The sequence below is a fragment of the Aspergillus multicolor genome, assembly GCF_047715735.1.
Source record: "Aspergillus multicolor strain CBS 133.54 unplaced genomic scaffold BDW74scaffold_11, whole genome shotgun sequence".
Lineage (NCBI taxonomy): Eukaryota > Fungi > Ascomycota > Eurotiomycetes > Eurotiales > Aspergillaceae > Aspergillus > Aspergillus multicolor.
Genome location: NW_027395962.1, coordinates 553092 through 568842, shown reverse-complemented (window position 1 = coordinate 568842; position 15751 = coordinate 553092). Strand labels below are relative to the sequence as shown.

The following is a 15751-nucleotide window of genomic DNA, read 5'->3' as shown; positions in this document are numbered from 1 at the left end:
CCATCCTCTCCTCCATCCTCTCCTCCATCCTCTCCTCCATCCTCTCCTCCATCCTCTCCTCCATCCTCTCCTCCATCCTTCGCCTCTCCCTTCTCCTCTCTCTTAGATAGTTTTAACGGTCTATAGTGAACGGTCGATAGCTCAGATAGTCAAAAGTGTTTTCTTGTTTTCCCTGGCGCGATATCAGATTAGAAATCATGCTTTGGAGATTCAACATCTCCTGTGCATTCTATTCTTATCTTCCTTCTCCTCCTCTCCTCCTCTTCTCCTCTTCTCCTCTTCTCCTCTTCTCCTCTTCTCCTCTGTATATATTCTCTTCCTGTCCTCTCTTTTCCTTTTTTTCCTTTTCCTTGCTTTTGTGTCTTTACTTTTCCTGTATTTAATCCTTTGTACTACAGGGTTTCTACCCGGGTGGGCCTGGGGCTTGCCCTCGTGGCCGGCCACCGGCATCTCCAGCCCCTAGGGGCATACCACTTCTTCATATTTGAAGAGTCCCTCTTCGGAGGACCTTATGGCATTCTCCTGCCTGGCTTCCTGTCTCGATCATTAACTAAGCCTCTGACGCGGTACTGAGAAGCCCATTACATTACTGGGAACCTCGAACTTCGCCTACGGCAAATAAAGCATCTATTTGGGCTACTCTCTGTAGGTGCAATGCACAGCAACAGAACCAAGTGGAGTAATATGTCATTGAACATTCTAGACCAGGGTAGTCAAACAAGGAACCTAGTGCATCTCCTAAGCTACTTACCTTTTCTCCACTGCCCCAGAGCCTTCAGACGCGGGTTGACTGCTTCGCCTCCGCATCGCCTCCTCCAAGACCCTCACAATCCCCTCATACCCGCACCCCCTCGCAATCCAAAGCGCATCAACCCCGCTATTCAGCTTCGCATTGAGATCCACACCCGCCTCAACCAAAACCCCAACAGCGCGCTCATTCCCCACCGCAGCGGCAAAGTGCAAAGCCGTGCTCCCGGACCTCTCCCGCACAGCATCCGCATCCGCCCCAGCCTCAACCAGAGACCTCAAAACTTCCGCAAACCTCTCCTTATCACCAGGCCACCACTGTTCCTCCTTGATGGGGAGAGCACCATTCCTAATCCCGCCAGCCCGATCCGTATCCGTATCCGTATCCATCTCCACCTCCGTGAACTTCCACATCCGAGTGTTCGCCGGCCCGAAGAAGCGCGCCCCCGCGACCCATTGCAGGAGGTGCACGGGAACACCCGTGAGCCGCCGGCCGTGCGGGTCATGCACGATGATCTGGCCGTTTGGATTTGCGCCCGCGGCAAGGAGGAGTTTCACGACGTCAACGTGTCCGTTGTTCGCTGCGCCAAAGAGAGGCGTGTGGCCGGATGCCGGGACGCAGACTAGATCCTTGTCGCCGCCGTACTGTAGTAAGAGTGCCACGATGGATGTGAAGCCGAGCTCTGCTGCTGTGTGGAGAGGCGATGCGACGCCGTAGCCTGGCGGGCCGGGCTGGGAGTTGGGGTCTGCGCCGTGCTCGAGGAGGATATTTACTGCGGGCTCGTGATTATTTCGGACGGCCAAATGGAGCGGTGTTCGGCCGACGCCGTCGTGGTCGTGCACGCTTGCGCCGTGTGCGATGAGGAGGCGGATTATGCTTGTGTGGCCTAGCTGTGAAGCGTTGAGGAGGGGTGTTGTTTCGTTTCCGCTTTGTGAGGGGTGGCGGATGCTGGGGTTTGCGCCTGCATTGAGGAGGGCTTTTGCTGCTATTGCGAAGCCTTCTTCTGTTGCTGCATAGAGGAGGCTCGTTCCCTTGCCCTTGGTGTCTGAGTATGATGCGTCGAGACCATTGTTGGCAATGAGCGATAGAGGTAGCAGAGATATTTCGAGGAGAGCGACTTTCTCTCGAAGACCGAGGTAGGCTATTACCATCAACAGCAGTTCTGCTGGTAGGTTCTCGATCGAACGCCATTCATATTGGGCTGAGGGTTCCATCGCGGGATAATTTGAGGATTTCCAAGGTTGAGGTACGACTGAGGGTGCAGCGCCGATTGCGTCACATATGTACTCGTGAGTGGGGGCTAAAGAGACTGGAAGGATCTCCGAAGCTAGGGGTTGAGCTACCTAGCACTGCAGGCTACGGAGTAGTTCGGCCGCTTGGGGTGCTTGTTCCTACGGGTTCCCGACGCCCCTACTGACATCGGCGTTGAACTCGGTGACTATCGCCAGATGAGCATGGATTCAGTATATAAGTTGTTCGCTCTTTATTTCTGTTAGAAAAGGGCTGTAAATTATTATTGCAGAACCTAAGGAATATAAATACGTTCGTCCCTACCGCATATTGGCTCTGCGATATTCGGGTGAAAGCCACCTTGTAATCTGGCAGTAGACAGAGAGGGCCTCAGGACTTCCAGGAGAGCTGCAGCAAAACCTGGCAGTTCTCGAATTTCAGAGCGAAATTTGAAAGTCTCGGAAACTAGGAAGGATTCGACCGTGGCCGTTGCGAGTATTCGCCGCACCGGATGGCCAACCGGCATATCAAATGCAGAATTCAAATGCTCTCTCCTGACATGTTGGACAGACCGATCTTCGGCATTCATGTCGAGCTTAGAAGTGGTGCGCGAGATAACGGCTCTAATGTCTTCTGCCACAGATGATTTAAGCTGAGTGACAGCAACCATATCAAGGAACCTTGCAAACTGAATGAGACTGGATTTCTTCTCCACCTCGGTTTTTTCCTCGGACTGTATAGCGTCCTGTGTATAACCACTCCAGCAGCATATCGAAACTCTGTTTAGAAACTACACTCTCAACCTCCTGCAGCACTGCAGACTGCTCTTGTGCTTCTTTCATGTTTCCATCGAACATTGCTCTGAAGTAATCCGAGTGCTGGCAAAGCAGTGCTTTGGGCACCTCGTGGCTCGATTCTCCAACCGTGATTCGGACGCGCGGCCCATGGTAAAGGGACAGAGACCTGGATCACAGAATTAGCCAAGACCTAGGCCTAGGTAAGCATATCCATAGCGTACTCAGCAACGGTCGGGAAAACGCCTTGGTCAGAATGACCCATTGAATATTTCAGGATTTCAGCCAAGCAAGAATGAATTTTTTATTCAGCTTCAGGGGGTATTTGAAGGACGATGAGCAACTCTGATAGGGTGAAACGGTAAAGGTGCAGGCCGGAGGTCACATCTGTAGGAGGCAGAAGGCTCGGAGAAGGATCTCAGGAAAGCAACTCTGGTCGCCTGGGGGGTCATACAACCATCAAACTTTGCTTCAGAAAAGCCGGCCCTAGCCCCGAGCATCTATTCCGAAGCCCGGAACGGTTGCAAGCGGCCGCAACCTACCTCCGCTCCAACGTATAGACCCAATGATAAACGCTCGGCGCCTTCGCCCCTGACGCAGTCAGGCCACCGGGCGCTTCCACCGGCACCCTCACAATAACGTCCCAGTATTCCAAGAGCCTTGGTACATCCTCAAACCGGAACGCCGAATACGAGAGGACGAACCAGCGCGATCCCCTTCTGGTCAAGGGTACCAGATGCAGGCCCAGAAGCTCGACTGAGGACAGCGTTATCGCTTCGTCTCCATCTTTACATTCTTCTTTCGTTTTTGTGAGGATACTCTGGATGACCGGACAAATCGACGATGGTCCGGGCGAATTGGCGTTTAGCGTCACTGGTGAAGACGTGGCAATGGCATCGCTCGTGCTCTTATCGATGATCGCATCGAGGGGGCCGAAGGGGAGGAGCTTCGAGACATCGGTCCACGAGCGGAGATCCGTTTGCACCCAGTGCATTGCGTGCGCGGCATCCTGGGTCCTCTCGACATCGCGACCGAGACGAACGGCTTCGAAGGAGAAATCAGCGTTCTAGACAGACGAGACGCGTCAATCAACGGTCGCCAAACAGCCCAAACTAAAAGACTCAGATAGGTACCTACCACAATCCCACTTCCTCTCCATCTCCGCTTGACAAAAGCATCGCGGACTCGACTCCCCAGCTTCGAGACCCCAGGGCCAAGGTGGAGGACTTTGGGTGCGGCTTTCGCGGATGAAGCGGCTTCCGCGTTCGACCGGTTCTCGAGAAAAGAGACGAGCGCGTCCAGCAGAACTTCGCCGGGGTTCAGCCACTCGCCAACGTCTTGGCCGGTCGCGAACTTCTTGTCCCAGAAGTTCGGATCATCATAATCGGGGGCGCCGGTTCGTCGGGACCGGGCGTTGTCCGCTCGCATTCTCTGAAGGATCCTGACGAGGCGCTAAGGAGGATCGAGCACGGGTTTCGGCGCCCAGGCCGCGGTGGTGGTCGTGCACGTGATCTACCAAGAATTCAGCAATTCTTCCGGCTTTTGAGAGGGACCCACGCGTACCCTAACTCGTGATGGGGGAGGGTGTTGGATATCAATTTGTGTCGCTTGTATGACCAGTAGTGGACGGCTATGTTCTTACTTGACGTCATTGCTTATATCATCGGTGTAGGAAATGGAGGACTTGTGTAGGGCCAAAGTTGGTGTTTGTAGATGGCAGAGATATATATGTATATCAGAACAAACAAATCACAAAATACCACCAGATCCAAGATTTCTCAAAACAATGCTTATAACTACTCGCTCGTTTTTACGTCGGGGACATAGTTCACGACAGCCCTGACCTCTGGCGACGGATGGTAATAGATACTCAAATAAACGCCCGTCTTCTCGGTGTACGTGAACGAGATCCACATGAGCAAGCTCGTTGTCTTCGACATATCGATTCCGGGGCTGAAGAGATGAGAAGTTAGCACCATGCTGTTGGACAGGAAGAGAATTAAATAACATACTAAAACGACTGCACCGTGTCCCCATACGTCGCCGCCATATCATCCCAACCAATGAGCTTAAAGTAATCGACGATCTTCTGAACGCAGACCGCATCATTCACCCCCTGAAGCGGGAAATAGGGTTTGCCAAAGGGCAGCGGATTACCGGCGACCATCTCGTAGTTCCAGCACAACTGCGCCACACCCTCAGGGATTGTATGCGCATTCTCGGGCATATCCCTTTTGCCGATGTTCTTGAGATCAATGACGTCCCAAAGCTTCTTTAGATATTCCAGGCCCTCCAGGTGCTCAGGGGTGCGAGCGCGGCCATCCAGAGTCCAGAGTTCCTCGACCTTGTGTACGTCCGCGACTTCCATCATGTACATGTAAAATTTGAGACGAGATTTCGCTGGCGCGACGAAGTCCCACGCGAGAAGGTTATGGAAGCCCCAGTTGTTGATCGACTCGACGTAGTCCGCAAGATGGCCCCAGGCCTCGGTGCAGTCCAAATGTCCTTGAGACTTTAGCTCGTTGACGGCGCCATCAAGGAGCGTCTTGACCGACTGGCCAGCTAGCGCGGCCTTGAGACCTGGATAACTGTACCCTTTGAGGATGACATCATGCGCCTTGAAGTCGAACCCGAACGAGAATTGCGAGTGGATTTTGTCACCGAGCGGGATCTCCTTGGGCAGCCGGATTTGCTCGTCCATATTGAGCGTATGCTGCGGCTCAATGAAGTTATAGAAGAACGGGTCGAATCCCGCGAGTCCAGATCTCGTAAAGTGAGCCACCATTTCCGCCGGCGGGACTCGGTTAAAGGGGTCTCTTTCCGTGCCCGAAAACGTGTCGTTCGGCTCGACGCCCACGCGGACCAAGGAGACTTTGCCGTCCTTCTGGTAGTTGATGCTGAACTCCATGGGCAGACCGCTGACGGTCAGGCTGGAACGGAACTTGACTGGGTTTGCACCGAGACGGGGGATGAGCTGACTGTAATAAAAGGCGAGATGTTGGTATTGTTGGTCCGTGGTATAGTTGCAGGAGGAGAGCATCGCTGCCAGCAAAGCGCCGGTCGTATGCCACCATTGTTCCTGGTCGCGGGTGGGAAAGGACAAGGCAGTGGTCAGGACCTCAAAGGGGGTGTGGGACTCTCCTGAGGAAGGTTGAGGTTTTGGCTCAGGCGAAGCTGCCATTGTGGCTGATTCAATTGCTCGAGAGGAGAAAGGAAGATGTGTGATTCTGCTTGGTTTTGGACAAGGGCGAGGAGAAAAACAGAAGAACGATGTTCACTCGAACCCCGGAAAATATGGCCCTATATATTTCAATCCTAGCCGACTGACCTACCCCTCGTGTTGCCTTCCGAGCCTGGCCATGCAGACGACATTGCTCGATAGGCCGCCCGGCATACAGAAAAACAAATATCGTTCCTGTTCATGTAAGCGACAGGCTCCCCCGGGTTCTACATTTCACAGCGCGAGGAATACCCAGTAAAAGTAAGCGAAACCCGACCCGTGACGGCAGCATAAGCAGCTTGCGACATTTAGACCTCTGAGCAGTAACAAATTGATAGGATGGTGTCTGACAGCTCGGTCAAAATTTCCCTATGTTCGCGTAGGTCCTGCTGTGTCACCTCTAAGGCCTCAGTGAGGAAGGCTCGTGTCCTCGAGGCATCTCTGCAATTGGTCGCAGCTATCGGAGCTGCATCACATCGGAACTGAGACGTGGAATCGATGATTCGATGTTTCTATACTTGGAAAAAGTTGTCGAGTCTCGACAGGTCACGTCCGCAGCCGCTGCTGGTGTCGGTCGAACTCCCTGCGTCGGGTTGTGTTAGAGGAGCCGATGCGTCGCACAAACAAGCGCGATATCTGCTCTCTCAGAAGGCATCTTACCGATAATAGGACTTGGCCTTTAGTGAACGTTACTTACCTGCGATCAGGGTGAAGCACCCGACTGAGAAAGGAGAGTCAGCCATAGACACACAATTGCAGCAGAATGCCATTGCTACAACCCACAAAGACATACCACCGGTGAGGCTCTGATAGGGCCGGATACGAGGAGTCGGGGGAAGTAACCCTCGAGAAAGGCTACATTCTGCGATCAGGCCGGGGTGGTCGGTGAGTATCGACCAACACAAGATGCTGGACGTGGTGCTTTTCTTTCCTTCCTTCCTTTTTTTTTTTTTTTTTTTTTTTTTTTGCAACGCGGGGAGGAGATGACAAGGCTAGTGAGAGTACATAGGCGGGCTAAGCCAATGTAGAGGTCGGAGCTAGCCGGGGTATGAGGCCGAGTCAGCCTGGAGAGAGAATTATTGAACTATTTGGGCAAGATCAGGTCCTCAATCAGACCATGTCCCTTTTCCAAACCACGGTTCAGGCAGTCCTATATCTAATGATTCAAAGGTTGTTTATATCATGCGTTGCAAAAGTACGGCAAAAAATACCCGACGTTGTCAACAAACAAAGATATGCCATAACCTCTTGGCCTAACTCGATCAGTTCCCGATCAGCGCCTGCCTGGGCGGCAGAACCCCGGCGTTCACAAAAGACTGGTAAGTCTCGATCCAAGTGTCAAAGGACCTGTCATATCTCGACCAGCCAAGCCTCCTCGCCTTGTTGACAGACGAGATCGTCAGCCAACTCTTCCCCGTCGCCCAGTTGAAGAAGCCCCAGGTGCCCCAGTCGAATGCAAAAGTCTTGCCCCCGTACTTGGCAACGACCCTGTCCCAGACGGGCTTCTTGTCCTTCGCCCACTCCACCATGTCGATTTCGTTAGCGAGGGTGTTTGCTTGGCCGACTGCTTTTTTGAACTGCGGCTCCGGAGCCTCAAGGCCGAGGTACGCAGCTAGATCCTGCCACATGTGTTTCCAGACGAAGACATCGCCGTTGGTGTGGTTGAAGGCTTCGTCTTTTGTGTGGGGGGCGGTGGTGGCCCAGACAGAGAGGTCGGCGAGACTGGGGGCGTAAGAGTTGTCGTCGATGGAGTTCCAGAAATACTCGTTACCTGGGAAGTGGGCGGGCTGGCTTAGCTCTTTGCAGATTAACATGTAGATGACGATGGTCAGCACTTCAGACATCCCATTTGCTAATGATAATTGATTAGCGATTGATTATGCTTGAGGGGCATGGACAGGAAACTAACCATGAGGTGCAAAGCCGTTGATCGCGTTCGGGCGGATGATATTGTAAGACCATGCGTTGCGACGTTGCTGGACCTCGCGGAGATAATCTTCTTGGTCATAATAGAAGTTGTAACCCTTGTCGTCGTACCGCGGGAAGTGTTCTTCCAACGGCACTTTGACGGGCCCGAGGTGCACCCCATAATACTGACCCAAGTCAGCGAGCAGTCGGGGAGAGGAATGATTGACGTACCTTGCCCCCAGTCTGTAGACACACGCGCTGCAGCTTGGGACAGACGGTATCTACGGCGTCGAGGAAGTTGTGGAACAACGGGACATTCTTGTCGCGCAGGACCTTGAAGTCATCGTCATGAACATACGAGGTAAAGAAGGTATGAGTAACGTCAGCACAGATGTGCTTCAACTTCGCGGTGATGGTTTCGACGGGTTCCAAGAAGTCGACTGCCACAAACTGGACCCGAGGATCCACCCAGGCGTTAGGGAGGGGACGTCTGGAAGAGACGATGATTGAGACCCTGTCCGTGTTAGCAGTCAATACCTAAAGAGGCGCTGGCAAGACTCCGGGTACCAACGTACCATTCCTCCTTTGGCTGCCGGACCAGGTGCTCAATGATAGCGAAGCCACTGATGCCGTTGGCTCCAGTGACAAAGGCAACTTTCTGGTTTGGCGACGCAGGCATGATTCTGCTTGCTGCTCTTGAACAAGTTGTGGTCTATTACCCGCGTGGTTATCGGGGTTCTTATACGATACGCTTTCTATAGTTCACTGGGCCCTGGCCGGATACATCGGGCCCGCAACCCTGATGGCTTCACTGGAAAATACAATGCTGATTCGTGTTCCTCGGGACGAGACCCGCTGATCTGCATTCAGATCTGCCGAGATTCCCGGCTCCCTCTGTGGCCCGTGGATCTTCGTCGGAAATTCGCTGAGTATTTCCGCCTGGAATTCCGAACCAAGTAACAGTCGCCGGCTCAATTTATTCAAATCGATTCGCTGTTCGCATCACTCCGACTACGCGATAGAGCTCTATGTAGTCTAAGATCAGCCAAGGTCCATGACACAGGATCGCCTACTCCTCGAGATTCTTCGAGTGATGCTGCTTGGTTCGACAACCTACCTTCACGGTCCGATTGTTGCGCATCGCTTGGGCCTTCGCTGATGCCGCCACTGCGGAATTTACCCAGCTCGTTGCTCTAACATCCAACCTTGTCGTCATCACCGTTCATGGGTGAATTCAATGCTGTCTCGGTGGTTGGCAAACAACGAGCTGTTGAAGGCAAGTGGCTTACCCATCTCACGTGCAAATGTGCCAAGCCAAGGTCGCTTAGCTCGGCTTAGTCAGTCTTCACCTTCAGATCTCTGGGCCGGCGCGGAGTGGACGCCACTATCTATCTAGATCCATCAATTTATGGAAACGATCAAATTTACGTCGAACATCCGGTAAGGTCCTGCCGCAGTAAGCTAGTATCGCCAAGCTGAATGATATAGCGGCCACTTGTAACCGCACTGGGGTCGCAGAAGACCCTTGTCGGCAAGCCCCCGAGAATGGCCACCTCCAAGCGACAAAAACGGGGCACATATGTCTCTCGAGCATGGTGTGTTCATCCGATCGCTTTATAGCCGACACTAACGCTAGGGACAGTGATCAATGTCACCGCAGAAAGTCCAAAGTATGGAGACTATTTGATTCCACACGATCTGGAGATACTAATACATTAGGGAGTGTGATGGCTTGCTCCCCTGTAGACCCTGCACGCTCAACAGTCGAAACTGCAGCCGGCAAACCACCGATATGCGTCGCCGATCAGCCAAGTCCCAGGTGGGAGCTGCTCAAAAGGACAACATTGATGGGAGCAGTACCACAATCGGAGAGCTGGCAGCGCGTGTGGACCAACTGGACCAGCTTGTGCATTCAAAGCTTCAGGCTTTACCTTTTGAGCGGAGTGCCCATCACCCGAGTGAGTTCGAAGGCCAGTTAGAGGCTGCACCACCCCAAAAATTCTCTCTACAAGAGTCTTCAGTTGCTACGTCCGGGAATAAGAGGTCGGTACGTGGCGACTCAGTTGCCTTCTCCGGAGAGACGTCCATTCGATACACTCTTACCCAGCTAGAGAGAGACCTAGTCAGAGCAGGAGGAACGCCTGAATATTTAGATGGCAGTCCATCACGAAAGTCCACGCCGGCCCTGACTCCCGCGCCGTCGCCGGGTGTCGAGTGCTCTCAAACATCTGGCATAGCACTTGACATGCACAATGCTCTGCGTAAGTACGGTGTCGAAGCGTCCAAGCCGCAGTGGGATACATATCTGGATACTTTCTGCAATGCCATCCACACCATGTACCCATTCCTCCATCTCCCCAGCCTATGGTGCCAATATAACGAAATGTGGCAGAGTTGGTCTGCCGAACGCTCATTTTCTGATACGCACTGCGGCCGCGACGAGCAGATTGCAGTGGCACAAGTTCTCATTTGTCTCGCCGTTGGACGATGCACTACGTCGCCTCGCGTTGCTGGTGCAGAGGCTCGACACTCTGCGGGCTGGAGCCTCTACAGCGCGGCTACGGATCTCTTCGGTGACATCCTCAGCAGTTTCGAAGAATGTTCAAACCAGATCTTGGTGCTCCAGACACTCGCGTTAATGGTATTGCCCCAATGCCCCTTCTTCCAGACGGGAGGTCCTTGAAGGCGGGTACTGATACGAAGCCGATACGCAGGTCGTCTATCTATTCCGGTTAGATATTGTCGCAAAGGCAGAGAAGATCCTGGCTCTTGCCATTTCCCACGCGCACTATCAAGGGCTCCATAGGTGCAAGACGACTATTACGGGCACGGCGCCCCGCGAGGTCGAGACAGAGATCTGCCGACGGGTCTGGTGGTGCCTGTATATGCTGGATCGCCGACTAGCCATCGACACAGGGCGGCCGTTTCTCATTCAGGACCTCAACGTTAATACGCCCTTACCGCATAGTTTACCCGACGATCAGCTTCACTACCAACAAGTAGAGTTAGGTTTTGACCCGCGCCCAGAGGCCTCCACGAGCTCAGCCACCCCGCTCGCGTACCTCACTGCAATGGTTGCTTATTCTACAGTGCTAGGAAAAGTCTGGGAAGGGATCTACAGCGCTAAAAACGTAGAAACCGCCCCGAGTTCCCATCTCGTCGAACACCTCGAGCACTTGATTTCCCGCGTCCAGGAAGGGATCCCGTACGAGTTCACCTACCACCCTTGGCAGAGGAAGGCCCTACCCCAATCGGTAGTATGGTGGCTCGCCAGGCAACAAACACTCATGCGTGTCGTATGTCCTCTCACCTTTTCCTCACTCACTTAGTTTTCCATAGACACTAATATCAACAACAGCGCTGGCTCTCCTTAGGCCTATTGATCCGCAAGCCCGTCCTCCGACAGCCCCATAGAGCTTCCCCACCAAATAATCTCCAAATCGCCGGGGTTGAGAACGAACTCATCATGCTCCAGCTCTCCCATCAATTGATTAACGAATGCCTCGGGATCCCTCTCGAGCAGGCTATCTTCACATACCCATTCCTACACTATCTGATCAGCGCTGCGATCGTTTCACTGGGTCTAATCATCAAGGAGCGAACTTACAGAGACGCATATGGGAATCGCACACGCCACGCAATTCAAGTGATGGAATCCTACTGTCGCAGAACCTGGGTTTCGGGCAAAATGGTCCGCGACATCTTGAAGCTCAGTCGGATTATCGAGCGCGTCCTTCCTGGAGCTGGGAGCCATGACCCCAACGCGAGTGAAAAACATCCTGCGGGAAACGGTGCGTTATTCAGGTACGTCCCTGCGGCCACCCATTTCTGCCGACCTTCCAACATATCTTAGGTGGCATGGTGCACTGCTAACCCTCACGCGCCGAGTCAGGCAAAACGATCCCCCACCGGTCGGAGGTCGAAGCCCAAACCCAATAACCCTACCCGGACATCTTCACTTGCCTGTTCAACAAGCGGGTATCGACGTAGACGAGAGAATCATAGCCTCCGCCAATATGGAGGCCGGGCCTCCGCACGCAAACCCGCATCCGCACTCCGGCGGCCTAACGGCCCTTGAAGTAGATTTCTATTTCGAGGGCCATGCCCCGAGAAGGCATGCGCACCCGGGGACCTCAAGTATATGTTCGCCGAGGCCGCTTACACATTCACACTCGCAGGTAGGTGCAGGCGGCGCGGAGGTGACTGCGCGCTGTCGGCCCTTGGGTGAGAACACTAGATATCTTGCGAGCGGAACAGCCGTAGGCCAAGGTCCTGACATCGCGGACCGCGAAGACGGCGCTGCTGAGGAGATGCAATGGCTCGAGGCTCTTTTCGGCGGATACCTGGATTCGGACCTTATTATCCGGCCGGGTGAATAAGGGCTAATTACCCATTTTGGTCTTTGGTTATGGTGACATCAGCTTTAGATACGGATTTATAAACTTGGTATCATGATTAATATTGTAGACTAAGACATTTACCGTGTGTTAGGGGTCTTTGGCAGATTATGCCCAGGTTTATAGCCGCTCGCCGCAGATAGATACCGCTCGAATCTGAAACTGTATTACTACTGGAGACCCTTGAAAATCTTGAAAACGGGCGGTAGAGCAGTGGAAGGGAGAACCCCAGCCTATAGCTGGACGACTATAGACCGCCCACTCTGCCTTGGCCTAAAGGTAAATGATGTTCTGTGATGTAAATCTCCCCGTTGCTACTTGCTCTCCGGTAGTCAGCCACAGTTTGACAATGTAAGGTCTCGGGCTGCTTGGAAGGTAACACATAAAGAGCGCTCTACCCAGGGAAGGCACGCTGCCATCAAGCACACAGTCACGGCATCTCCAGAGCCAAACATAGCAACACTCGCAAGCAAGCGTTTCATGCAGATGATCTGCCCATCCATCAGAGCACACTTGCATGATAATCATTGCCGCCATATGCCACCAAAGCCATCAACTCGATAACCAAAGGCGCCTTTCACTCGCCACAGTCGCCAAACGACCCAATAGCCATGGACAAAGAAAGCCAGGAAGAGTGGACAGCATTCACTGGGAGCGGGAACGTCCAGTGACTTACCCCGCAACCCGATGACTTATAAACCTTGTGCGACCCTCCCGTCGTTTCGTCTCCCAGCAGGTCACTGACTTGACTCTCTCATCTTCATCTTCTCATCACTGTCTATGATAATCTATCTCTTTGACAACTACTCTATCCTCCTTGAACACAGCACTATCGCAATCTCAAGATGTCTGCCCCCCAGGTCGTCCAGAGCATCTCCAGCGGTCCCGCTGGAGGATGGTTCAGAACCCAGCTCGCGACCTTGCGAAACCGCTTTATCAATACTGGTACGTTCATCCCCAGTCATCCTCCATCCCTCCGTCATCTTTCCCAGGCTTTCTTTATTAACAAGTAGCAGAGAAACGCCGTCAGCGAGCAGCCCTCGTCGGAACCTCCTTTGTCGCCCACCGTCCCGTCTGGGTCACCGCTGGCACCGGAGCATATACCACAGCCGTCGCGGTTTTCCTCACACTGAAGATGATGCGGCGGGTGCCTGTGTAGCCCCGTCCGTCTTTTCCTCTTTCTCTTCGCGATGCGATGCTTTCAAGACGCGGCTGGGCCTAGATCTAGAGGCGGAACTCGACTCGACTCGACTCGACTGTCTTTGATAGACGGGAGCATTTATCACTACAACTTCTTTCTTTTGTTCTTACGATACGGATCTTTGGGCAGGACTGGGACGGAATAACCTGATGGAAATGGAACGGAACGGAATGAGAACCACAACGGCGTTGAAGGAGTGTATTTTTGACTTATCTACGAAACATAACTCGAACGAGCGAAATGAAGGAATTCAATCTCATTATCTCAACCAGATAGCGTTCTCAGCCTCGTAATTCTCGTACTCCCATGATAAGAGGGGCAGCAAAAGTACCCTCTACTTGTCCACTGACTAAAAGTCAGGGGCAAACTCGTGACCTCATTCCGTATCAAACACAACCAAGTTACACCAATCCAATCCCACTGGACGACAACGACGGCGAAAGACAAGGGAACCTAGCCATATATCAGACCCAATAATGCCTCCCTGGCCACCTAAGCCCGAATCACAATCTCACACCTCCAGGCTCAGGCCACTCAAATTCTCGCTCGATGCGTCAGCGGCTGCGCGTTCCAGGGATGCATGCGTGGGCTGATTCGAGCGAGACTTTCTCCTCAATTTTTATCCTACGTTCTCATATTTCCCTTCCCAACTCAAGAATGATAAAAATAATGTGTGAAATGACATTCCCATTAAGTTATCGCCCAGTGGAGAGAGTGGACACCGGTCAAAGCTTCTCGACCGGATGCCATTCCATTCCTGATTCTGGGGCTACCCCGGATCCACGCGAGGTCCCCACCATCGCTTGCGATATTCTTGTGGGCCTTCAGCTGTGACTGCTGTCAGCTCAGCATCAGCCCAGCCCACGGACCGCAGCCTAACTCTCTTCGTCAAGGGGGAATGGTTGGCTTAGCAATGCCTGTCTCTTATTGGACCGATATTGTGATGGAGGGTACCCCGCTTCTTGGCGACGAATGATCAAAATCGCGATTGAGTCTGACAGCAACACCCCGGGTTCTTGGCGACCCCGCGTTTTGTGTGGCGAGAGTCAAGACGGAGCTGCGCTGAGCAGGCAATAACTGTCTAGGGGCGAAATGCTTTTAGTGAAGTTGATAGCTCGGTTTCAAGGTCTCGGGTTGTTATGTACGGTGGCAATTTCGTTGACATTACTAGCTTCTATGGTAGTTCATACTATGGGAATGGCCTACTTGGCGGAATAAGGTGATGAGAATGAGGCTTGTCGGGGTTGCGCTTTAGGCGATAATAGCCCCTTGGTCGTCGATTTTCCAAAAGTTTACGTAGGAGTCTGGAATTATGATATTATCTGGTGCAAGCAAGTGTCTTGTGGCCTATATTCATTAAACCCGCGTTGTTGTAAATGGATATTCTTATACGTGTCCAAGACAGCTGGATGATCAATCTCACACTCTACTTGAGACTGGCACGGGCTGCTGGATGCATCAGAGTATGTATTTGATCAGAGCCCTTGCACCAGTGCATTACTATAATGCATTGGTTGCGACGTTGATCACGCAGCCTTGGTATTGGAAAATCTGCATTAATGTTTTGCTTCAGGGAGCTTTAAGTGGATGGCTAATACCCATTTATTTGATTATAGTCTATCACAGCAAAGAACCTGAGGCACCCAAAGTTTCCTAGAATCAATGCTTCCAGCAAGGAAAGAAAGCAGCCTAAGCTAATTAGCGCACGAAAGCTCCCAGGGCCTACAATCAGGCATCCAGGCACCAACGAACATTATCATTGCCCAATACAAATTCTGGATAAAAGCTAATTGTATTCCCCAATCCTTCTAAATTATGTGGACGATAGGGGACTGTGCTGTAAAGAAAGGTAAACTGGGGAGGCAACATTTTGGCGACATGCGTCGACTAGAACAGTTGGGAGATGACCTTTCGCTAAGCAAGGGTTGTTCCGCTTGAAGCTTTAGACACCGGTAATAAACGGCTACAGCTTCATCACACGGCAAGAGCTGGAATCATGTTGGAAGTACGGTGCAAGAGCTGCCTCTTCATACAGCGGAGCTGGTGGGCACTGACTTGACTGACACGGAGGGAAGTAACGTCGAGCCTTACGACCGGCTATAATCTCCCGTAATGAATGTTCGAACTTTTCTTCTAGCACCTTTTTATCCTCTGGTTTTAAGGGAGCGTCATGATTGAGAACCCACTCGATTGCATTTTGTAAAGAGGAGTGCCGATTCAGAATGAATTTCTGAACCAGATCGTCAAAACGCA

The 15751-nt window shown here is 52.5% G+C and overlaps 5 protein-coding genes across 5 annotated transcripts; 2 read left to right on the top strand and 3 right to left on the bottom strand.

The window, feature by feature from the left end:
- Positions 1–3310: 3310 nt before the first annotated feature.
- BDW74DRAFT_177906 (uncharacterized protein) lies at positions 3311–4200 on the bottom strand (the record flags this gene model as incomplete). The annotated part of the gene is made up of 2 exons (XM_073729029.1): positions 3311–3838; positions 3910–4200. 2 exons carry the CDS (start codon positions 4198–4200, stop codon positions 3311–3313), a joined length of 819 nt encoding a protein of 272 aa, XP_073584264.1.
- Positions 4201–4568: 368 nt separating this feature from the next.
- BDW74DRAFT_185062 (uncharacterized protein) lies at positions 4569–5953 on the bottom strand (the record flags this gene model as incomplete). The annotated part of the gene is made up of 2 exons (XM_073730957.1): positions 4569–4725; positions 4785–5953. 2 exons carry the CDS (start codon positions 5951–5953, stop codon positions 4569–4571), a joined length of 1326 nt encoding a protein of 441 aa, XP_073584263.1.
- A 1301-nt stretch (positions 5954–7254) lies between these two features.
- On the bottom strand, positions 7255–8579 carry BDW74DRAFT_185061 (SDR family oxidoreductase; the record flags this gene model as incomplete). Its single annotated transcript, XM_073730956.1, has 4 exons — positions 7255–7844; positions 7902–8085; positions 8132–8414; positions 8476–8579. The coding sequence occupies 4 exons, from the start codon at positions 8577–8579 to the stop codon at positions 7255–7257; spliced, it is 1161 nt and encodes a 386-aa protein (XP_073584262.1).
- A 900-nt stretch (positions 8580–9479) lies between these two features.
- On the top strand, positions 9480–12279 carry BDW74DRAFT_177903 (fungal specific transcription factor domain-containing protein; the record flags this gene model as incomplete). Its single annotated transcript, XM_073729028.1, has 6 exons — positions 9480–9495; positions 9543–9570; positions 9620–10541; positions 10615–11196; positions 11259–11704; positions 11793–12279. 6 exons carry the CDS (start codon positions 9480–9482, stop codon positions 12277–12279), a joined length of 2481 nt encoding a protein of 826 aa, XP_073584261.1.
- Positions 12280–13142: 863 nt separating this feature from the next.
- Positions 13143–13456, top strand: BDW74DRAFT_177902 (uncharacterized protein; the record flags this gene model as incomplete). Its single annotated transcript, XM_073729027.1, has 2 exons — positions 13143–13242; positions 13314–13456. 2 exons carry the CDS (start codon positions 13143–13145, stop codon positions 13454–13456), a joined length of 243 nt encoding a protein of 80 aa, XP_073584260.1.
- Between the last annotated feature and the right edge of the window lie 2295 nt (positions 13457–15751).